Consider the following 24577-nt stretch of genomic DNA (forward strand, 5'->3'; position numbering starts at 1 on the left):
AGTATTATTAGGAAGTATTAATTTAAACCTTAAGAACTTTTAAAGAAGGACTAGAAGTAGTATTAAAAGACCACTCAATAAATGTTTATTAAGCACCTATTGTGTGACAGGTACCATGCTAGGAGATGAAGTTATAAAAGACAAAAAATGAAAGTTACAGCCCTCAAGGACCATATATTCTATGGAAGGGAGAAGGGAAAGTTCCACATTTATAAAATATATATCAAGTAAATATTAGGTAATAATGGAAGGAAGAGGGGAATCAGAGAAGCACTAAAAACTAGTGGGATCAGGAAAAGCTTCATGCAGAAAAGTGGCACTTGAGCCTTTAAGTAGGTTAGGGTTTCTAAGAAGGACAAGAAAGAGAGAATGAACACGTTACAGGAATGAGGGCAGCTGGTGCCAAAGCTTGGGGCTGAACGCTATGTATGAAGGGCAACAAGTAGAGGGTGGAATGTATAACAAGCCTTAAAAGGTACGCTTGCAGCCAGACTCTGAAGGGTTTTAAACATCAGAGGAGTTTGTATTTGATCCTAGGGACAACAGGAAATCACTAGAACTTAATGAGAAAAGGAGAGAGAATCACTCTTGTTCATACTTGAGGACCATCATTTTGGCAGCTTTACGGAGAATGGAGAAGAGGAGAGACTGGAAGCAACAAGACCATAGTCCGCATAAGAGGTGACATAGTCTGAACTGGGGTGGTGACTGTGTGAGCACAGAAAGGGCAGATTTAGTAGATGCTGGGGTGGAAGGATTCATATTGGCAAGTTATTAGGTACAGAGAGGTGCAAAAGAAGTTGAGGATGATTTTGAGGTCATAGGATCAAAGATTTGCAGCTGGAAGGGCCCTGCAACGCCTGGCCCCATCCCTCATTTTATGGAAGAGGAAACAAAGAGGGTGATGGAGATTTGCCCAAGGTTACTGGTAGAGAAATGACAGAACAAGGATCTTGGCCTCCAAATCTATTATTCTTTCTACACCATAAACCTTGCTACCTAAAACAATGTTATTACCCCCTTAAGTCTGGAAGAGGGGCAGCTTTAGGAAGAAAGAAGAGAATGAATTGTTTTAAACAAGTCAAGTCTGAGATGCCTCTAGGAATCCATTTTGAAGTATCCAATAAGAAGCTGGTGATGTCAGAGTAGAGCTCAGCAGAGAAAGCAGGACAAGTAAAAAAAATGGGAGAAGTTTGGTTCAGGTCACAAAGAGTGCTTTTAAACTAACCACACAATCAAAAATCAACGTGACAACTGCCCCAAAAGGCAACACAAACTAAATTAACAGAGGTGAGCTATCCAGAACAAAAGAAAGATGTGTGACAACCATTCTGCACTTGTCAGATTACATCCGAAATAGAGTACTGTTTTCAATTCTGGATATGTCTTTTAGGATAAAAATTGACAAAATACAGTATTTCTTCAGGATAATGAACTAGAACTAGAACACACAGGGAATGACTGAGAGAACTGAAGATGTCTAGCTTGAAGCAGAAGACTAAGGGAAGAGCTGGGGAAGACAGAACAGCTGTCTCAAATATCTGAAGAGCAGACAGAGAAAGAAGGCTGGAATCATTCTACCACTGAGACCTACCTTTTCTACCTGCAGAAGCTGCAGGAAGGCAGATTTCAGCTCTGCGTCAGAAATATCTTCTCAACACTTAGAGCTGTCTGAACGTGAAATGATGGAAACTGTCTCATGACTTTCTGACAATGTCCCAAAATAATGCTACTTCCTAAGGGTGCTGTAAAAAGAATTCATCTCTTTCCAGCTTTAGGAGTCTTATTCTATCTTCCTGCAGTACCCAAATTTTTAAAAAAGGGCAGAGGCAATTCTTCAAGGGAAATAGCCTTTATTAACAGGAGCATGCAACCTGGCAACAGAGGGGTCTTATTGACTTGCCTCTATTTTGTGCCAAGACCCAGAGCAAGGGCCAAGTACACCTTTTATACTTGAGTGTGTCTTCCTTCTTAATGGCCTGACAGTATATCATCTGGACCTTCTCTGGATCTTCCTGTGGTAATAGTCTTTAAAACTGACATTTCTTTTTGCTTTCACAAAACACAAATTTAAAGTTTCTGTTTCTTTGTTCAGCTATCAAAATCAATTTGGATGAAGCAGAATAATACCTCAATTTATAAGGTGTCCATCACCCTCTCTTTAACAGTCTCATGCAAAACATACATTTGTGCCTCGTTTGGGGCACCCATAATTTACAAAAGCAATAGGATGCAACCTTCAGGCACTGAAGGCTCTATAAAGAGCTGCTGACTATACCAAAACCATTTCCTTCTAGGCCTGTAAGCTAGATCTCAAGATGTACCCTCTAGCTTTAATTGTAATAGCAGTGCTCTACAAGGACATATGCTACTACCTTGTAAATCAGTGCCTAGGGATTTCTAGTCCCACCTGTCCTTCCTTGTCAGTAGCTCTGGGTGATATAAACAGCTTTGGATATAATTGGCTCTATCCCTACTACAGAAGAAGCCTTTTTCAATGCAATCTGAACTTAAGTATAGCTATTAGTAAAGTGGAATTGTAAAGAGGCTAATTTATTATATAACATATAATAAAATTTTGTTCTAATAATGGAGAAATCTAATTACAGTTTTATGTGTTTGGTATTTATAAAGCAGCATTAGAAAAGGTAAATAAGTAGCTTAAAAAGTCAACATAGATACCTAGTAGAAATTTAACAAATATCTGCCCCTTAGCAATTCTCTTGTCCTTCAGTAAACTATTTTACTCAAAAAAAGGAGAATTTCAACACTTAATAATTGCTCCCTTCCCATTTAACTTACTACACACTCCCTAGCTTTAGGCTCCACATGTATATAGCTGGTTATTTAAATTTGTGGATCTGAAATCTATATGAGATTTTTCTCAGACAGTGGTTGACTCTTGTATCCTGTTTCCATGGAAACTGAGGTGGGGTATTAGAGAGGTAAAACAAAGTTTTTAAGGGTGTTTATTTTTATTAAGGCTTTACACCTCATTTCCCCTACCAAACTTGTCCACAGAAACAGGAATTAGTTACCAACAAACAGAATTAGTGTCCACTGGTTTCTGACATGAGCCCCTTTCTTCTATAACAATGGACTCATAGAATACAGATTTTAAAATAGATACCTAGGAATATAACTTTTTCTTACCTTAGACTGCCAAACTGTTTCCATAGAAACTGATTAAATAGCATTAGGGAAAACTTCATGACCTCTAAAAGTCATGGCAGAGCAATGATAAAGAACTAATCTCAGAAAAGTAATGGGGGGAGAGAGGAGTCATCTTCATAATCAATTCAAACTATTATTGAATGTTTATTATGTGAAAAGTATAGACATATATGTCAGATTTGATTGCAATACACTACTAATTCCCCTAAATAGTTCATCTGTAAATGAATTTACTATGTGTACTAGGATACAGAGAGAAAAGCAGACAGAACCTGTTCTCAAGAAACATAAATTTGAATAGGTATAGACAAAACATACAGGCAGATTCAGCTGCAAGTCAGATAGGCCTACCACTGATAGATTACTATCATTAAGTATTTAAATCACAATAAAGTAAGAAATATTAACTTATACATGCAAAAGTCAAATAAAAGTCTCAAACTAGTCATAAAAAGTTTGACAAAAAATTATTAGATTTAAAATACCTCTTCCCATTTCCTACCTCAATAAGCTAAGAGCCAATGAATTTACAAACCTGAGTGTATCAGCCTCGAGACTCACACCACTTCAGTATCCTCTTATCCTTAGGACTCCTCTGAATGGAGGGAGGGAGAAAAGGAGGGAAGAGCTACTTCCAAAATCTCCATTTACGGAGGACCCCCTTTGGTCATCTATTTCCCACACAAGTAACTCACCAACTCCACCTCCCACGTTTCACCTTTCTTTTGTGTGTAGTTTTCCCTATAAACAGTAAGTTCCTGAACTGAGAAGATTTTTTTTTCTTCCAGATTTATATCCCTAGGGCTTAGCACAGTCTGGCACAATCACTGCCAGCCACAGAGCGCACCCTTCCTGGTATCAATGTATCTAAAAAACAAAAGAAATGTTTGTGTAACCTGGGCAAAGTAGCTGGATAATTTTTCATGATACCACATAAAGGCTATGCTCGTTCGGTATTCATCCCAAACAATATCCCTGTTTGCTGTCAATGGAGTACTCTCTCTACATACAGTCTCTCCCCAAATATGCCAACAACAGTATCTTGTTAAATTACTTTCAATGACAATAAATACTCAGTTGGTTCTATCTCCCCTAGATTTCAAGCCAATTCAAACCTTTCTGCTTGCATTTATCATTACAATTTATCATCACAATTTTCATCAAACAGGCTAGAACTTCAAAAATAATGATTCCTCAATAGCGTGTCCATCTGTTGTTCAGCCTGACAAGAAGAATATTAAAAGTTCATGTTTATATACAGTCTAAAACCTTTCAGGCTCACTGTGAACTGATATGCTGTGGAGGTGACCCTGGATTCTGGATAGCCTATGCCAACAGAGTATAAGTGCTATCAAGTTCCTACAATGCTGGTAAGGCTTCAAGAACAGCCCTGGCAATAACAATGCCTTTCTGAGAATCAGCCCAGCTAAGCATTCTCTACTTTGTAATCAATTTTTGGAAGGACAAACAATTCTGAAGGACTTAAGAACACTGATCAAGGTAATGACCAATCATGTCTCCAGGACCTATGAGGAAACCAGTTAGCCCTTCTCCAGGCAGACAGAGAGGTGATAGACATGGTGTACAGAGACATAAATCACAGGCCATGAACTTTGTGTGGATTCGTTTTGCTTGACTATGCTAATAGTAAAGGGTTTTGCTTTTTTTTTTTTTTTTTTACAAGGTTTTCCATTGCCCTTTTTTCTCTCAGTTAATGGGGGGAAGAAGAGAAGAGAAGGAGAAAGTTTTACAGCTGAGTGGTTTGAAAGAAATGAAGTATCAAAGGGCTTGAAGAGGAAAAGACTATATGTTGTTGACAAAAATCTAGCAGGAAGAGATAGAAATTGAGATAGAGATTGAGAAGAGACAGAAATGTAGATCAGGGAGCAGAAGAGAGTACAGAGAACTCCTCCAAAAGTCTGTTTAAAAAGGGCTCCCAGAGCCGGCCAACTTGTCTTTTCTCACCAGCTACACTCTCCTGGACTGGCCTGACCATGATCATGCCCCCCCAGGAAACTTCATGCAACCAGAATGCATCATCTCACCTCACCAGCACCCTCGGTCAATCAGATTGGAGGGTTAGAGGGTGGAACACAGAACACCTCCAAAAGTCTCCATTTAAAGTGGGCTCCCTGGCTAAGTCTCTTCTTTCCCACTGGCTAGTGTCTCCTCAGATAGTCAAGTGCTTCTTTTCCCAGTCCCTGTCCCATTTTCTACTAGCTTTTGTGTATTACCTTTCCATATTACACTACAAGTTCTCTAAGGACAGGGACTGTTGTTTTTGTTGTTGTTTTGTTGCTGCTGTTTTAATTTGTATCCTCAGCACTTAGCATAGTCCCTGGAATTGAGTATGGGCTTGATAAATGTTTACTGACTGAGTGAAAGCATATAATACTTAGTAGTCTACTTGCCAAAACACACACACATTGGAATTATATGAAAACTACAAACACTCTTTGCAAAAATATAGATCTAAAAGAAGTGGAGGGGGCAGGGAGGGGATACAGTAGATAGAGCACTAGGTCTGGAGTCAAGGAAGACATCTTCCTGAGTTCAAATCTGGCCTTCAAGAATAAGAATAAGAGCAACAAAGAGTTGGCAATGACTGAAAAACTGCTGGATAACAAAGAATTGGAAAAATATGCATTGCTCATGAGTAGGCAAAACTGATATAATAAAAATGACAAAATAGCATAAACTAAATCGTTTTACTTTTTCAGTTCCTTTCCAAACAATCTAACAAAGGATTACTTTATAGACCCAGAAAAATATATTTTTTAATTCATTTGGAGAAACAAAAAGTCAAAAATCTCAAGTAAATAATAGGAAAAAAGTGGGGAGGTCTAACAGTATCACATCTCAAACTATACTACATATCAGTAATCATCAAAACAATGTAGTACTAAGTAAGACATATAGAGATTGATCAGTGCAACAGATTAGACTAGGTACACACTATACAGAAACAAACAAGCACAGTAGCACAGTGTTTGATAAACCCATCTGTAGAATTAAGAAATCAACAAAAGTTGCTGAGAAAACTGGAAAGTGGTCTGGTAGAAACTAGGTACATATCAACATTCCACAATGTACACTAAGACAAGTTCTACATGAGTACATGACCTAGACAAAAAGGTAACATCATAAACAAATTAGAAAAGCAAGGAAGAAATTACTCTGTTAGATCTATGGAGGGGGCAGGAGTTCATGACCAAGCACAAGACAGACAGAATCACAAGACATAAAACAGCACATCAAACCAAGAGCAACTAAAATTAGAAGAGAAGCAGGTAGATATGAAAATCTTTGTAGTAAATATTTCAGATAAGGGTATAATTTCATACACATATTGAAAATTCATTCAATTTGCTAAGAATAAGAGCTATGCCCCAATTAATAAATGGTCAAAAGATAGGAAGAGGCAGTTTTTAAGAGAAGAAATCCAAACTAACAGCAGCCATATAGAAATGACCATTAAAATAACTCTGAGGTTTCACCTCACACTGTCACAGATCAAGGATGGAAACCAGAGGCCTCTTTTTAAAACAATGCAGAGAGAAAGAATATATACAGAGCCAGTCTGAGAATGAAGAATAACTAAATTCAAGCCAGGTCTCCAACACCACCTCTTTAATGCCCTAGGCAACTCTCTTGCAGGATTGGTACTGATTTCCTACCAATGAGTAAGAAGATTTTTCGACATCAGGAGTTTCCTATACCAATGAAATTTCAGGCAGAGTTTTAAAAAAAAGTCATGAGAGGAATAACGACATTAAAAATATGGACCTTTTTTTTTTTTCAGAGAAAACCTTGGGGGTAATTAAAACCAGACCAATATGTTTGGAGCAGTCTGTACAAAACTAGATGGGATTTGCTTCATCGATAGGATTTCCCTTTAATCATCAAAACTTAAATGTATCATAGTTGGAATCCTTCTCAAGTTTATTATCTTCACAAAGTTTAGCCATTCAAAAAGTTTCACTCCTGTATGAATTATCCGATGTTAAGTGAAACATGTACTACAGAGGAAAGCATTCCATATTCATTACATTCATACGGCTTCTCTTTGACGCAAATTCTCTGATGTTGATCAGGCTATTTCTTCTGAGCTTGCCTTCCCACATTCATTATACTCATAGGGATTCTCTCTCCACAATAAATTCTCTCATATAAATTGTTTCCTTACTCAATAAGTTAACAGGAGATCATGTTTACCAACCAAATATACAAGATCATATTTAGTTAGCTCTAGAAGCTACATTTTTTGAAGAATTTTGATATTTGGGGCATGCCCAGAGGAGCTGACAAGCAAAGATGATGTGGGGACTTGACATGTGTCATATGTAGAAAAAAGGAAGGAAATGGGTAGTTGGAAGACTTAGGGAATGCATGATTGTCTTTAAAAAAGCGGTTGGAGGGGGCGGAGCCAAGATGGCAGAGTAGAAAGACGCACATACACATAGCTCCGAACCCACAACCCATAGAACGGCTACAGGGAAGTAACTCATGGCGAATTCTGCACCCAGAGGCCACGGAATATTGGAGCGAGGGAGATTTCTGTTCCGGAGAGACCTGCAAACCTCTCGCGGGGAGTCCGTCGTGCTGTAGACGCGGAGCCCAGCCCAGACCCGCTGCGGCTGCGGCCGCGGCACCGAGAGATACAGATCCGAGCAGGCTTCAGGGACGGGATTTCCAGCGCCGCATAAGTCCCTCCACCCACAGGTGACGGGGGTCGGTGAGAGAGTCTCTTTGGCGGGTCGAGAGGGGAATGAGGTGCCCCCATAATTCAGGCCCCCCCCCGGGAGGTGGAAGCTGAGAGGCGGCTGCAGACCGGGGCTCCCCAAGCGGGCGGGAGCCTGGATCCATTGTGGAAGGTCTGTGCATAAACCCCCTGAGGGAACTGAGCCTGAGAGGTGGCCCTGCCCCAACCTGAGCACCTGAACTTAATCTCACACTGAATAGCAGCCCTGCCCCCGCCAAAAGCCCTGAGGCTGGAAGCAGCATTTGAATCTCAGACCCCAAACACTGGCTGGGAGGATCAGGAGGTGAGGTGGGGGTGAGGAGAATATTCAGAGGTCAACTCACTGGCTGGGAAAATACCCATAAAAGGGAAAAGAAATAAGACTATAGAAGGTTACTTTCTTGGTGAACAGGCATTTCCTCCCTTCCTTTCTGATGAGGAAGAACAATGCTTACCATCAGGCAAAGACACAGAAATCAAGGCTTCTGTGTCCCAGCCCACCCAATGGGCTCAGGCCATGGAAGAGCTCAAAAAGAATTTTGAAAATCAAGTTAGAGAGGTAGAGGAAAAGCTGGGAAGAGAAATGAGAGACATGCAGTCAAAGCATGAACAGCAGATCAGCTCCCTGCTAAAGGAGACCCAAAAAAATGTTGAAGAAATTAACACCTTGAAAACTAGCCTAACTCAATTGGCAAAAGAGGTTCAAAAAGCCAATGAGGAGAAGAATGCTTTCAAAAGCAGAATTAGCCAAATGGAAAAGGAGATTCAAAAGTTCACTGAAGAAAATAGTTCTTTCAAAATTAGAATGGCACAGATGGAGGCTAAGGACTTTATGAGAAACCAAGAAATCACAGAACAAAGCGAGAAGAATGGAAAAATGGAAGATAATGTGAAATATCTCATTGGAAAAACAACTGACCTGGAAAATAGATCCAGGAGAGACAATTTAAAAATTAGGGGACTACCTGAAAGCCATGATCAAAAGAAGAGCCTAGACATCATCTTCCATGAAATTATCAAGGAAAACTGCCCTGAGATTCTAGAACCAGAGGGCAAAATAAATATTCAAGGAATCCACAGAACACCACCTGAAAGAGATCCAAAAAGAGAAACTCCTAGGAACATTGTGGCCAAATTCCAGAGTTCCCAGGTCAAGGAGAAAATATTGCAAGCAGCTAGAAAGAAACAATTCAAGTATTGTGGAAATACAATCAGGATAACACAAGATCTAGCAGCCTCTACATTAAGGGATTGAAGGGCATGGAATAGGATATTCCAGAAGTCAAAGGAACTAGGACTAAAACCAAGAATCACCTACCCAGCAAAACTGAGTATAATACTTCAGGGGAAAAATTGGTCTTTCAATGAAATAGAGGATTTTCAAATATTCTTGATGAAAAGACCAGAGCTGAAAAGAAAATTTGACTTTCCAACACAAGAATGAAGAGAACCATGAAAAGGTGAACAGCAAAGAGAAGTCATAAGGGACTTACTAAAGCTGAACTGTTTACATTCCTACATGGAAAGACAATATTTGTAACTCTTGAAACATTTCAGTATCTGGGTACTGGGTGGGATTACAAACACACACATGCACACACGCACACATACATAGACACAGAGTGCACAGAGTGAATTGATGAGGATGGGATCATATCTTAAAAAAAAAAATTAAATCAAGCAGTGAGAGAGAAATATATTGGGAGGAGAAAGGGAGAAATGGAATGGGGCAAATTATCTCTCATAAAAGAGGCAAGCAAAAGACTCATTAGTGGAGGGATAATGAGGGGAGGTGAGAGAAAAACATGAAGTCTACTCTCATCACGTTCCACTAAAGGAAAGAATAAAATGCACACTCATTTTGGTAGGAAAACCTATCTCACAATACAGGAAAGTGGGGGATAAGGGGACGAGCAGGGTGGGGGGGATGATAGAAGGGAAGGCATGGGGAGGAGAGTGCAATTCGAGGTCAACACTCATGGGCAGGGATAGGATCAAAAGAGAATAGAAGTAATGGGGGACAGGATAGGATGGAGGGAAATATAGTTAGTCCTATACAACACAACTATTATGGAAGTCATTTGCAAAACTACACAGATTTGGCCTATATTGAATGGCTTGCCTTCCAAAGGGAAGGGGTGGAGAGGGAGGGAGGTAAAGAAGTTGGAACTCAAAGTGTTAGGATCAACTGTCGAGTAATGTTCTTGCCACTAGGAAATAAGAAATACAGGTAAAGGGGTATAGAAAGCTATCTGGCCCTACAGGACAAAAGAGAAGACAGAGACAAGGGCAGAGAGGGATGATAGAAGAGAGAGCAGATTGGTCATAGGGGCAATTAGAAAGCTTGGTGTTTGGGGGGGGAGGGGATAAAAGGGGAGAAAATTTGTAACCCAAAATTTTGTGAAAATGAATGTTAAAAGTTAAATAATAAATTTAATTTAAAAAAAAAGGGGGGGGGGGTTGGAGCTGTATGTAGAAGAATGACTAATCCAGGGGGGAAAAGGCCAACTGACGGTTTTTCTTCTTTGGTTGTTGTGTCTGACTCTTGGAGACCCTATGTGGGGTTTTCTTGGCAAAGATATGAGTTGCCATTTCCTTCCCCTGCTCATTTTACAGGAAAGGGAAGCAAACAGGGTTAAGTGACTTGCCCAGGATGACACGGATAGCAAGCATCTGAGGCCATCCTCATTTGAACTCAGATCTTCTACAGGCCTAGCAATTGACACCATCTAGCTATAAAGTTATGTAAAAGTAAATTTTGTCTCAAAAGTTGGGAGAACTTCCTAACAATCAGAGTTATTTGAAAATGGACTAATAATATTCTCTTCGTAGGCATTTACAGAGATGTTGAATGGCTTGTTGAGGATGTTTTAAAGGGAAGTTATGCTGATCTTAGTCAGGGTTGACCACAAAGAGAAAGGAATAGGGCTTAGGACAGTGCCTGGCATATAGCAAGAGCTTAATAAATGTTTACTGTTTGGATGACTGACTGAATATGTACATAGGAACAGCTGAGGTGACTAGGGTTTTCATAAGGTGTAGCTGCAAGGTTCTAAGTTAAATACCAATCCCAACATGTATGGGGGTAGGGCTTGCTTATAATTGATGTAAATACAAACAAAACACCTAAGCACCCTTTAATTCTGACTATAAAATGATATAAGCTCCTGGGTCCATAAACCATATGGAGCTCTCCACCTATAATATCAAACCAAGCTGATCATTTTGTGGATTGACAGTGAAAGTAGAGAAAAGTCAACACTGAGAAAAATATATTTGCAAAATATTAAGATTAAGAAATTAAAGTGGACAACTTTTAAAGAATTAAACACTCTGATCCCTGCAATGACCAACCACAAGTCCACAGAACCTATCATGTAACATGCCATCCACCTCCTGTTAGAGAGGGAACATGACTCAGAATAGACTGAGATTTATTTTGGAGAGGATCAATGTGGGAATTAGTTTTGTTTAACTATATATATATTTGTTACAAAAGTTTGGGGAAAGGGTGTTTCTCCTCAATCGTGTGTGGGGAGAAGGCAGATGAGTGGGAGACAAAACAGATTTTTAATACTTTTTAAAATATGTAACTTAAAAAGACATGAAGCTAATGTCTTGAAGAAAACTCCTAAGCTTTGCCACTTACTACCTGTGTGACTTTGGAAAGTCATATAATCTCTATACATTTATTTCCTTATCTGTAAAAAGAAGGGGCTGACCTAACATAATCTCTGAGATCTTTTCCAATTCTAAATCCATGATGGGTGACATGTATCCCAGGATCAACACATGTTGAAAACTAAGGTGATTACAGTGGGGACACGTTTATCTTTTCTATCAGTCAATACTGTTTGACTGTGACACAAGTAAAATGTATTATAATTTGTATCTTTTCCCTCATCTAACCACATCACAGGGTTTAGGTAGGAAAACTGCATAACAAATACTAAACATCTTTTGTATACACAGCATTGTGACATATTAAAGAAAACACAAAATTCAGATCAGAAATAGTCCATGACTTCAAAAAGCTTGTCACCTATCAGGGTGAAATATACTGAACTCAGATCATTATAATTCCCAATAGAACATGAGAGATGTATGGGAACATTACAATAAAAGAGCTACCTGAGGTCCACAAGGAGGGACATTCATAAATAAGGAGTGGGGGAAACTAGGGAAGACTTTCTGAAAGTAGCCTGTAAGTTGGGTTATAAAGAATGAGTAAAAATTCAATACATGAAAATAGGGAGAACATTCTACAGGCAGGGAACAAAACTCAGATTTCTGCCTGTAAAAAAAAGAAGAGGCAAGAGTCTAAAGGTCTCTTCTAACCGCAAGATTCTACAACATTCCAAGGGCTTTCAATTCCTCAGAAAATTAAACAGATATTTTTTATGTATTATGGTGAGCTAGTTAAAATTCAGGTTAAGCTATATCCTATAATGTTACATAGTTATAGTAAAATGTTTAAGTTTCAATGATATTCTAACTGATTTCAAGTCCAGTTAATTCACATTCCTTGTCACCAGAAATTTGTACCTTGTTTTCATTAATTTTCTTGTTAGTCTGAGAAAAACATTTTAGCTCCTCCCTTTGATTTCAAAATGCGGCTCAATTTCAGATTTTTCAATTTCTACTTTCCAAAGAATTTCTGTAACTTAACAAAAATTCCCCAATTTCTGAAATAATCATAATAGATTAGAATTTTATAATAAACCAAGCATTGCTTTTCAAAATTTTCCCTCAGGTATGATTTGCTCATAAAAATGAGAGCTGACATTTCTACAATGCATTTTGAGGTTAACAAAGTGCTTTACACACATCAGCTCATTTGACTCCCTTATGAAATAGGCAGTACCACAGTTAGGTGCATTTTGCCAGGAGGCAAACTGAGGCTCAGAAAGGCTAAATGACTACTTTACAGTCACTCATCTTCTAAATGTTAGGGATTTGTTTCCTAAGTTCAAAACTATCCAATACATTATGCTAGTGGATAAGACAAATAATTGAGAGGAAGGGGGAAAAATATAGGAAATGGTAAAATTTAAGATGCTTTAATATTTCAGTCTCAATATCCCCAAAATTTGATTGCACTGCATGCATTTCATTTAAAAATTAATCAGTAAATAAGCTCATTTTATAGCTTAAATATGTTATATCTGCCGTTAAATTGGTCTGCAACCTAACTTTTAATGTCATGTAGTGTTACTAACTCAAAATTCAAATTACTTTGTTTTCCTTACTATTTCTCTTTATCTGAGAATTCAGACAAATGAACTATGTTCACATGAGACTCTGTGCTCCTGTATCACATTTTTATGCATACCAATCAAATCATTGCCACCCAACAGTATAATCCAAATTAAAATTCAATTTATTTATCAATTTACTCCTGCCATCTTGACTAATTTATTGCATTTTCTGGTACATTTTATTTTGGTTACAATCTTGCTTGTGCTAATAGAGACATTAAAATGACTCAGCTGGACAGAAACAAATAAAATACATATTAGCAACCTAGAAAAATCAGGGAGAATATTGTCCAGGAAGTGATGAAAATATCTTAACTGTGTTAGGGCTTAGGTTTATAAAAGTATTTCTGCTGCTCAAAGAATGTCTAGTACTTAATTTTTTCTATATATTCCACAAATGTTACAGTAGTGTTAGCTGTATCACCTCATCAACAGAAATAAGAAATTCTTAAAACCTGGTCTATGTAACACTAATGTCTCTGTGAAGCCACTTCATCAGATGATCAGAAACATAAAACTGTTAAAGTCAATGTCCCAATTAGCACAGTATTTCTACGTCATACAAAAAAGCATTGATTAAAAAAATTGTTATTACTACCATGATAAAAGCAGTTGATTTATATAGTTCTTTAAGGTTTATAAAGGCTTCCTAACACCATAAGATAGTTCAAGTATTATCACCCTCATCTTAAAAATGGAGGTGATAATACTTCAGGTACCAACAGTTTGTTCACTGAATCACCATACTCATGATTCAAGTCTGAATCACCTTATTTCATATCCCCACATTAATTCCATTAAAACACAATGACCACTACATTGACCTCGAAAAGTTTAAGGACTTATCCTAAACATCCCTTAAACTATCATTTCTTTGCTTGTGAAGTTCCTTAGAAAGAATATTTACACAGATGTGAAAATTTAAATGACTTGTGCTTTTTAAAAAAAATCACAAATCATTCCAACACAATTTCTCAAATTATAATTTTGTGATACTGCTTGCTGCCTCCCAGTAAAATGAATAACTCACAGAATGCCAGCAAAATGTCATAAGGTTTTTTGGGGTTTGTTTTTTAAAATACCAGGGAGGTGGTACAGTTCATCAAGAGCAAGACTTGGGAGTCAAGATCAGAGTTCAAATCCAGCCTCAGACGCTTGCCAGCAGTGCGTGTGACCTTGAAAAATCAAACTGTGTCTCCCAGAACCTATCTCCCAGGATTGTTGGATCAAATTACATAAAGTATGTGCTACATATGTGTAGCAAAGTAGCATGCAAATGCTAGCAATTATAGATAGTATAAGGATAATATTCTGGTGAAAAAGGAACTCAATCATTTTATATTCTCCATGAGCACAAGCAAGATCATCCTAAATAAAATACAATGTACCAGAAAATGTAATAATGACTGAGTGGTTCTGGAAAATTACGTTTTACTCAACATAACCACAGTCAGCTAGGTGTTGAAATGGATAGAGTGCCAAGTTCTAGAGTTAAGAAGACTCATCTTTCTGAGTTCAAACCCAGGCTTACACAATTACTAGCTGTATGACCTTGGGCAAGTCACTTTAACCCTGTTTGTGTCAATTTCCTCATTGGTAAAATGAGCTAGAGAAGGAAATAGCAAACCATTTCACTATCTTTGCCAAATGGGATCATGAAAAGTCAGACATGACTGAAAAACAACTGAACAATATAACCACATAAATATTAAAACATTTCAAAAATGCATTTAAAATTAATTTATATTTTAAAACAAGAAAAGACTTAATTTTAAAATGAACACTATTCAATAAATTTACATTTGTTTTATCTAATGTTTTTCTTCCTAAAGCTTTACTCTTCCTAAAGCCACTAACAAAATTACACTGAAATCTATTTAAAATGGCATCTAGTGAGCTATAATTCTGTTTCAAGAGGGCAAACTCAATAAATCAAAATTAAGGGGTATGTGGATACTTTTATTAGTGTATATATTTTTTTAAAAAGTCAACACCTTCTAAAGTCATTGTGAAATAAATGCCAAACAATCAAGTTAGAATTATATGAGGTCTCTACATAGTATTTCCTACTGTAAAATTTCTGCATTAGCAAAAAATCCCCCCAATCTATATTCCACATCTCGATACATGTTTTATATAAGGGGAGGTTGATATTTTCTGGGTCCCTGCTAGTATTTTTCCAAATGTAGGAAGAATATCCAGGTGGGCTTCTCCCATAGCAGAATATTAGATCGATGTCTTCAAGGAATAGTCTAGAATGGTTCCCAAATCATTTTCCTGAGTTGCAACAGACAGTTAAAAAGCCTGTTACTCTAAGTATAATTTAGATTTTTTCCCTTCCCTTAAGTGTATTACCTTATACTTGTCTAATTGCTTGCCACTTTTTCTGCCCACTCACATAGCTTTGAAAGATATCTTTGCAATTAATTTGGACTGGCTTGTATTTCACTGACTAGAGTAACTTAAACTGTGCACTCCCTCTTTCAAATCATTTACAAAAACATTATATGGACATGGTTGGGTGGAGAGTTTAGGTTTATCTGTCTCCTTAGGATCAACTTTCAAAAAATGGGAATAAAGGGAAAGTAGTGTGGGGAAAGGCCAGTTTTGTGCTCATGAGGTTGACTACCACCATTACAAAACTATTAGTAAGTAGGTAGTTCTGGTCTTTAGAACCTCTTCAAAATACCTTCTGTCTCTCCCCAACCTTGTGAAGGAATGAATAAATAAGTCAAAAGCATTTAATGAGTACTGACATTTAATGAGGAAACTATTATTCATGAAGGAAAACTCAAGTGAATAAAGAATACCTATTGTCCACACCAAGATGGGCAGGTGAAGAAACAAGCTCTAGAAGTGCTCCATCAGTGTCTATCTCTTGGGACAGACACTGCAAATGTACCATGAGCCAGGTCCAGAACTCAAAAGAAAGAGTAAAACTGGCAAGATTGCATCTGGAAAATTATGCAGCATATTTAATGACCCTAAGCTGCTGCCTGAAACAAGGCTCTTCTTTTTCACATCAATATTCTCCTGGTACACTATACTATAGCTGCAAGTCACAGGATATCAGTCTCTACAGAAATAAATGTGAGGTTGCTTAAAGGGAAATGGAGATTCAGAACCAGCAAAAGCTGTCTACTGCACATTACCAAAGAACTGTTCGAATTGTAGAGCCAGTAGAGAATGAATGACCAGTAAAGAAAGTAGATCTGGTCACGTGGTCGAAGGCAGGCATAATTAACCGGTAGAGAGCTTGAAGGTCTTCCTTGGGCTTTAAGAACTGGCAAGAGATTTGCAGAAAAAGCCCAGCACCCAAGCACACTGAGTGAACAACCACGGAAGGATTTACAGAAGGACATGGATAAAGGGTTGCACATGTCAAGAAGGTATGATGAATGGGTTATGCATTACTGGAAGTAGCAATTACAACAGAGGAGATCATGGATCTGCTGAAATACTATGATATGCCTGCATTATATGCATTACTTATTTGCATATTTTCTCCTCACATACTATCTTTTCCCTTTCTGAGTGAAAAATACAAAATTTTCTTTTTCCTCCACAAAATTCTCCCACGCTCATTATCAGCATCAAAAGTCCAGATTCTGTGAAATTGGGCAAAAGCAATTAGAGATGTGTAAATTGTATTTAATTAAACCCTGCCAGTAATAACAGACAGTACTTAACCACTCACCATACTTCTTTCAACAATTCTTATCAAGACTTCAAAGACTATATTATTAAGGTAATTCTGGAAACAAAACCCATATAGGCTACTTCAGAACACTCCCTCTTATTCAAAATTCAAACCATCAGAAAGCTTAAAAAAATTTTTTTTCCAATAGTTTGAACTTCTATAAGAAAAGAAGCAAATAAGCGAAGAGATGACACCGGGGATTTATTTTTTAAAGTATACATCAATTATCAGGAAAATACAAATGTAGTCTAATTCTGGATTTATAGTCATGGTATTTTACATTAAGTGTAAATCATTAAACAATAGTTTACACTTATTACTGTACTTTATTGTATTTTAAATTCTGGAAAGACATGAGAATTAGGGGTTAGGAGAGACTTGAACCTGGTTCTGACACCTACTAGCTAAATGACCATAGGCAAGTTAACTTCTTGGAGCCTCAGTATTCCCATCTGCAAAAACAGAGACAGTCCTAGTTAAGAAGTAGTTGAGAGAATACTAAGGTTATGTGAAGAAGAAACAAAATAAATGTCCTTTAAATTTCCATTATAAAAATATGTGAAAACTGGTAGAGGCAGCATGGGTAGAGAGCTGCCAGGAAGCCAAGTCAAATTCAAGTCTCACCTCTGACCCATGCTGGCTTGTGCCATGACCTGAGGGTTAACCTCTCAATGCTTTAGGAACTCTTTAAGTCTAGAAGCTACAGAGAGGATGTGTGCTTGTAATAAATGCATTTATATAATATTTTGTTAAAAAGATACTTTATTCACCAAAAAAGCCCAGTATATTTGTACAATTCTATTTTACAAATGAACAGACTTGACATTTAGAGAGGTTAATCAACTTGCCACCGGTCATCCATCTAGAAAGAGGGGTGTTCTTACCATTCCCAACACAGAATCATGCAGAATCCTGACCCCATTCCCCCAATTACTCTAGATAAATTGGATTTTACAGTAACTCTCTTCTAATCTATTTCACCTTGCTGCCTATATGATTAAAGTTTTTCATAGTAAGCACAAAAACACAAAAACTAACAACTCAAGCATTCAACCTGAAATTCACTACAGGAGAAAAGGATCAATGGGTCTATAAACTCTATTCTAAGGGATTTGGACAGAAACTGGCATTATTTTACATTGGTTCAGACTTGACCTATATTTCACTCATAAAAAAGTCTGTGTATCTCAGGTGAACTAAAAAGGTAAAACTTTGTTATTCAAGATCTACCTGGTCTTTGACAGACAAAAAATAACAATAATAGAAACTCCTTTTCTCCCTCCACTAGCTGTGTGGCCAACGTACAGTAGACATTTGAAGTGTCTGAAGAAATTGTCTTTCAGAGTACATTTTCTAGCCTTTTCCATATGCTCATCACTTGTCACTGATTATATTAATAAAAATCTAGCTTTGTATTTAACCTATGAGAATATAGCCACAATTCAGTCAGTTAAAAAAGGGGGAGGGAAAATAAACGATGAAGGAGTCATGTATAGAGAGAAAAGCACTGATTTCACAGTAATAATATGCTAGAGCAGGCATAAGGTTAGATCATCCCCTTTCTCCCACAGCTCATGGCTTTTCTGACCAATCCTCTTGGCTAGGAGTACATGAGGATGGTTCAAAGAATATGTGCAAGACTTGGGGTAAGAGCACTGAGGTTCAAAAAACAAAAAAAACAAACCCCAGGCCATGTGTAACAGCGACCCCGTTACCTATTTGGACCTCAGTGATTTGAGTGATTTCTTAAGTATCTTTCAGCTATAATCTTTTGATCCTTCTAAGAGCTAGGAAGATGAAACTTATTTGTAAGCTTTTGCTGCTATGGAGAGTGAGGCTGAAACTCACAATTTTAACCCAGCATCAACTAACAGGAGCCTAAAATAGTTTCTTTCTCCCGCACTAAGACTGTTTCACTCTACTCCCTTTCCAGGTTCTGTGATTTTTCTATTTTTTAAAAAATACACTTCCAAGTAGCCCTGGTACACGTTTTTTAAAATGCACAGATCCTGAAAAGTAGCACCTGAAAGAAGAGTATGTAACTGTATTCATAACAGTACATAAACTGGAATGCTAAAATTCAATTCCACTCTACAAACATTTATTAAGCACCTACTACAAAATAAGCGCTGGAACCATCTTCACGGTGAGGAGGGGCCAGGGCCTGTGAATCCATTTGAATAAATTACTTATTACCAGAGAGCTCAGTCGATGCCCACCAGCACCTTCTCTGCATTCACAGCCAGTTACCTGTCCTAGAATACTCAGTCGAGGGAATTTCTACCAGTGCAAAGCTGGAAAGCCTCTGCATCTTAGAGTCCCGAGTTGTCCAGAGTCAAAAAGGTGAGGGGACTTGCGTCAGACGTGCAGCTCTGGGCTCGCTGCCCTTCAGCCTCAACAGGTAACTGTACAGCGTCTTCGACCTACGGCATCCAAGGTGGGAAGAGGTGTCACTTCTTAACGGAAGGCTCGGGGACCACCTCTGCCCTCCTCGGGGCCGATAAGATCTGGGCAGGAAGGTTTCGGGCCACTCTCCTCCACCTCCACCGCCAGCCCAAGAGGGAGGTGATAAAAAGGCAACAGGTGAGGACTGGGGGTGGGGGACCACCTCCCCGCAGCGTCCCGGAGGAAACCAGCAGGGTTGCTCCGACAGCCCACGGAGAGGCGAGGGCTCCTTCCCCAGCTTCCTACCCCGGGATAAGCGCGGTCCCGGCCTGGCCCAGGCTGACTTCTCCCGGAGCGCCCGCCGGGCACCGCCGGCAGCGAGGGCGTCCCTCCCGGGGCCAGATGGGCCAGCCCCACACCCACCCCGCGCCCTGGTCCGGACAAGTCCGAGACGGTCCTCCAGATCTTCCTCCTCCTCCACCTTCGGACAGGAGCCGCCAAGAAGAGCGCGAGGACGCGGTGCCCGGGGAAAGGGGCGCAGCGGGGACGCTCCTCCCCCCCGCCCCGGGGCGCTGGCACCTGAGCCCCGCACGCAGGCAGACAGAAGGTCGCTGCCGCCGCTGAGGCGACGACGAGAACGCCGAGCGGGAGCGAAACGGGAGGCGCAGTCCAAAGTTACTTACCTGGGAATCGAGGGCTACCCCACCGCGGCACGGCGCTCCGGAAGCCTCGGTCCGCTCGGCCGCCTCCGCCGGCTGAGGGGGGAAGAGACGTGACCCGCCTCCGCTTCACCAAAAGCCGCCGCCGCCGCAGCCGCGGGATTCCTGGCAAGAAGCAAACTCCGGCCAAGACTTCACTTACGCCTCAACCGCCCCTGCTTGCTCACATCCCGGGGGCGAGCGCCCGCGACCGAACCGCCTAACCCGACACCCGTTCTAGCCAATCAGACGCGCCTCAGGTCAGGGAGGGGGCGGAGCAGGGAGAGGCTCGCCCTATGGAAGAGCTGAGGGGGTGGGGCGCTAACCCAGCAGAGCCTCCCGGGTTAGAGTGAGTCAGCCCCGCCCCGCTGTTCCCTCCGATCGCCCCTCCCCACCCTCCGGCTCCTTGGCCCGGGCTGTCTCCGTCACTTGCCTGATTTCCCTGCAGAAGACTGGCTCGGAGGCTTCCCCGGGGCTCTGGCCATGGGGAGTGGAACAGCTGGGGGGAAGAGTCACATGTGTGAGGGGGAGGAGAACAAGTGGGGAAAGGCGTGGGGAAATGTGGAAATGGGAGAAGACAGCTGGAGCAGGGAAAAGAGCAAACAGGGGCGGAGGTGGAAACGAGGGAAAGGGCTCAAGCACGTGGGAAAGAACACCTGAGGGAGAGAAAAGGGAAAGGGGAGGCTGGCTGGAGAAAAGGAACAATACGGGAAAGGGAAGGAGGTACGGGGGTGTGGGGCTCCGGGGCTCCGGAAAAGAAGGGATTCCCAACGGAGGACAGAAGAGGAAAAGGAAAGAGACAAATCTTGATAAGAGATGAGGGTTTCGGGGGTCAGGACAGGCCCCGAGGAGAAAGGATAGAGACCAGACCCCAAGTCTCCGCCCAAGCTTAAACGAGACTCGTCCAACTGCCCAAGCTGAGCCTCGAGGCAGGGACCGGATCCCCTCAGGAGACCCATGCAGACACTCTCCTTAGCCCCCGACGCAGCTGATAAAGCGAGCTGGGATTCCCACCCCGGCTTGTCCGCGTGCATTTCGGAGAGGAGCCTCGGCAGGGCTCCCCACGAGGAGGGGGGCGGGCGCGGGGGAGACAGTTGGGGGTGGGCTGGTGGAGGCCTGGGGGAGGGGATCCTCGCCCATTCCCGGATAGGTGCTTTGTGGGGAGGAGGGTCACCTGAGGCGGGGGCTGAGTACCCCCCAAGGTGCCCGGCTGCAGGGAATAGGAATAGTAACGAGCCCTGCCTTTGGAGGAGGGGGAAAGATCCCGCCAGGTGAGGGAGAAGACCACTCCCAAGCGAGGAGGCAAGGCCGGGTCAGGAGAGGGGATTACCCCAAGCAAAGGGGGAGGCCCCGCCGGCGGGAGAGGAGGGCGGGCTAGAAGATAAAAAATCTCTCTGCGGACTAGCGGAAAGGGAGGGGCTCGCCAGGTGAGGGGCGGCCGCTCCCCCGGGCGGGGGCGGGGGCAGAGCCGCCAGGAGGCACCGCCCCTCGGCCGGGTCCTCGCCTCGCCGCGCCGCCGCGGCTCCTCCTCCGGCTCCTCCTTCCTTCCTGCTCAGCCCGCGGGGACCGAGGTATGGGGCACATCCCTGGGGCCGCCCCCGCCACCTGAGGAGCCCGGAAGCTGCCCTCGGCCGCGCCATGGAAGAGGACGAGGAACTGGAGAGGTAACGGTCTGGACAGCGGCGGGTTCTGAGCGGAGGAGGGGAGGACGCCCCGGGGGGCCTGTGGCCCCGGCGTCCGCCTGTGCGGGCCTGGGGAGGCGAAGGGACGGGACGGGACGGGCAGCCTGGGCTGGAGGGGGGGCAGGGAGAGAGGAAATGAGAATCGGTGCCCCCCCCCCAAAAAAGGGAAAGGACACAGTGCTGCGTGTGGGAGGGGAGGAGGAGAAAGATGGGAAAAGTGGTGGGGCTCACTCTCGGGTTTTATTATTGAGAAACGCGGACACCCTGAGATTCCAGAGTAGAATGAATGTGGAAAAAGCAGCAGAAGGAACCGATGGACCCTAGTGCGCATTTATTGCGTGGATAAATGGCTTTCCAGCTAACTCCTACAACGTACATGTTTCTGGTGATTGAAATATTTGGAAAGTATGGTCCCTACCAGGCTCAGGTTTTTATATGGAAAACGGCCTTTGAAGGCTTGCCATGCCTTGGGAAAATGATTGTGATAGCTTCCATAAGGATAATTGGGGTGGGGGGTGAAGGGAGAGGGAAAACTAATTCAGGAGTTCTTCCTTTGGCCCACCAAGAACTTGGGTGGTTTTTTGGTTCATTTTGGGGTAACTGTATTTCAGTATCATTGTTTTCTTGTGTAATCCTGTGTGTAGTTAATTATTTAAAAACATCAGAAGGGCTCCATAGGCTTCACCAGACTGCCAAAGGGGATTCATGACAAAAACAGTGAAGAACCTTTGCCTTAGGAAGAGATAGTTGAATTTTGTTGCTCGAATGATGTTGCATGAAGGGTTGTGGAGGCATGAACTAGGAGAAGGTGGAAGGTTGGTAGAAGTTTCAGACCACTCTCGCTCACCCTTGTTCTTTAACTCTGCTCCCAATCAACAAGCATTTATTTACCTCCTATGGGTCAAGCACTGGGGGTACAAAGAAAGGCTAAAGACAGTTCTTGTTCTCCAGAAGCCCGCCACACACAGTCTAATGGGGTAAAGAAAATGTGACAATTATGTACAAGTAAGATACATAAAGAATAAATTGGGCATAATCATAGATACTGTGATTAAAGAAAGACTTTTTGCAGAAAGTGAGACTTTGAAGGAAACCAGGAGTCAGAGATAGAGAGCCAGCCATGGCAGGCGGCCAGTGAAAATGCCTGGTTGAGTAGAGGATGCAGTGAAGTGGGCAGAGACTTGAGTCAGGAAGACCAACCAGCAAGCTATTCTAGGGGTGAGGCAAAAAAGGCTTGCCTTGGGTGATGGCAGCGTCAGAGGAGTGAAGGGGGCATATGCAAGAAATACTACAAAAGTAGAAGTGACAGGACTTGATTAACAACTGATTGGATATGAAAGGAAAATGGAGTCAAGAATGACAACTTAGTTGTGAGCCTGAGTGACCAAAGAAAGGTGGTGTGCTGAATGATAATAAGGAATTTTGGAAGGAGGAGGACTTACAGAGAAAAATAATGATTTCAGTTTGGGGCATATGAAATTTAAGTTGTTTACAGAACATCCAGTTTGAAGTGTCTAATAGAAAGTTGGAAAGATAAGAGAGACTAGGCTGGACAAATAAAAGGGGGAGGGAATAAGTATCTAGCTTGTCAGGCACTGTATGAAGTATTTTTTACACTTACTTAATCTCAGATGATTGTCATGTATTAAATCTCATAAATATCTCATAGTTCATAAATAGAGCTGAGTGTCATCTGGATAGAGATGATAATTGACCCAGCCCAGGAGAGAGATGGAAAAAGGCTACAGGTTTAGGGGAAGAAAGGCTACAAGTTCACCTGTTAGTCACCTCTGTTCTGCAGTGTTATACTCAGCCCATTTTTAGTCAAATGATTAAGTTAGAAATCTTAAGGTAAAAATTGCATGTTTAGGGAAATTATGGTTACACAGCTTACACAGTTACACAGAGTTTGTTAAGATGTACCAGTATCTTGTCAAGCCAAAAAAAACAAACCCCAATACTGTTCTTAATGATTTCCTCCATTCTAGATTCTTACTGAAGCTTGGCCCCTTACACTTGATTTTCTCTTAGTTATATCCTGTTTCTATACCTAGTCCAAAGTAGTACTTACTCTACCTTGGAATATTGAGGAAATCAGTTCTATACTCTTTGGACTTTGAAGGCTTTTATTCCCTCCATATGGTAACTTATTAGCCTCCTCCTTCCTTGGTTAATGCTTAGTTATCTTTCTCTGATTCCTCACATTCTTTGTTCTTTTCTTGCATATCTCTGCCTCTAGTTTCCCTTAACTGATATTTCTATACCTTTATTGTTCTATTTCTATAACAAAGCTAGGCTCTACCCTCCATCTTGTAATTTGCTTGCTTGTGTATAGTTTGCCAAAGCAAAAAATGGGTCCATCTAATTCCATCCACTGAGAACAAGGTCTATTAATACAATCCTGATGAGTGATAAGACATTGACATATTAGATGAATATCAAGCCTTTATCGTTGTTCTGCCTTCAGTGGTAAAGGTAAGGAAGCACATTAGGTTTTGTTAAGAAGCAAGCATTGAGAGTTTCCTCCCAGAGCTCCCAACAACCTAATATCTCACCAAGTCACATATTAAGTCAGGCAGGTTATGGCAAAGTAGATAGAATGTTGGGCCTGGGGTCAGGAAGACGAGTTCAAATCCATCCTTAAACACTTAACTAGTTTTGTGATCCTGGGCAAATTATTTAACCTTTGTTTGCCTCAATTTCCTCAAATGTAAGATATTAGTAGCACCTACCTCACAGAGTTATTGTGAAGAACGAATGAGATAATATTTGTAAAAAGCCCTTAGCAGAGTGCCTGGCACATATTCACCTTATTATAATTATTATTATGCTTATTCCTCCCCACTCCCAATTTCATAGGTAACATCATGTTATTAGGATGCCACATAACAGAAGATAAGTAGCTTTGACTTTGTTAGAAGGAGGTTCTACTAGGTACT

The 24577-nt window shown here is 41.1% G+C and overlaps 2 protein-coding genes across 9 annotated transcripts in view; one reads left to right on the top strand and one right to left on the bottom strand.

The window, feature by feature from the left end:
- The window catches only part of LNX2 (ligand of numb-protein X 2), a 103062-nt gene extending 82982 nt beyond the window's left edge, over positions 1-20080 (bottom strand). For 3 of the 5 annotated variants that reach the window (XM_072611795.1, XM_072611797.1, XM_072611799.1), the window contains exon 1: positions 19942-20076. The gene's annotated coding sequence lies outside the window, so the exon portion shown is untranslated. Of the gene's footprint in view, positions 1-3709; positions 5909-19123; positions 19297-19941 lie in introns of those variants that run through there. The other 2 variants (XM_072611796.1, XM_072611798.1) reach the window with 2 other exon arrangements.
- A 317-nt stretch (positions 20081-20397) lies between these two features.
- POLR1D (RNA polymerase I and III subunit D) overlaps positions 20398-24577 on the top strand; it is a 68471-nt gene continuing 64291 nt past the window's right edge. Inside the window, exon 1 of one of the 4 annotated variants that reach the window (XM_072611802.1) lies at positions 20398-21227. In XM_072611802.1, coding sequence (XP_072467903.1) covers positions 20914-21227 — 314 coding nt within the window. In that variant the 5' untranslated portion in view covers positions 20398-20913. Of the gene's footprint in view, positions 21621-24577 lie in introns of all 4 variants that reach the window. The other 3 variants (XM_072611800.1, XM_072611803.1, XM_072611801.1) reach the window with 3 other exon arrangements.

This window comes from Notamacropus eugenii, chromosome 5 (assembly GCF_028372415.1).
Source record: "Notamacropus eugenii isolate mMacEug1 chromosome 5, mMacEug1.pri_v2, whole genome shotgun sequence".
In the NCBI taxonomy this organism is placed as follows: Eukaryota; Metazoa; Chordata; class Mammalia; order Diprotodontia; family Macropodidae; genus Notamacropus; species Notamacropus eugenii.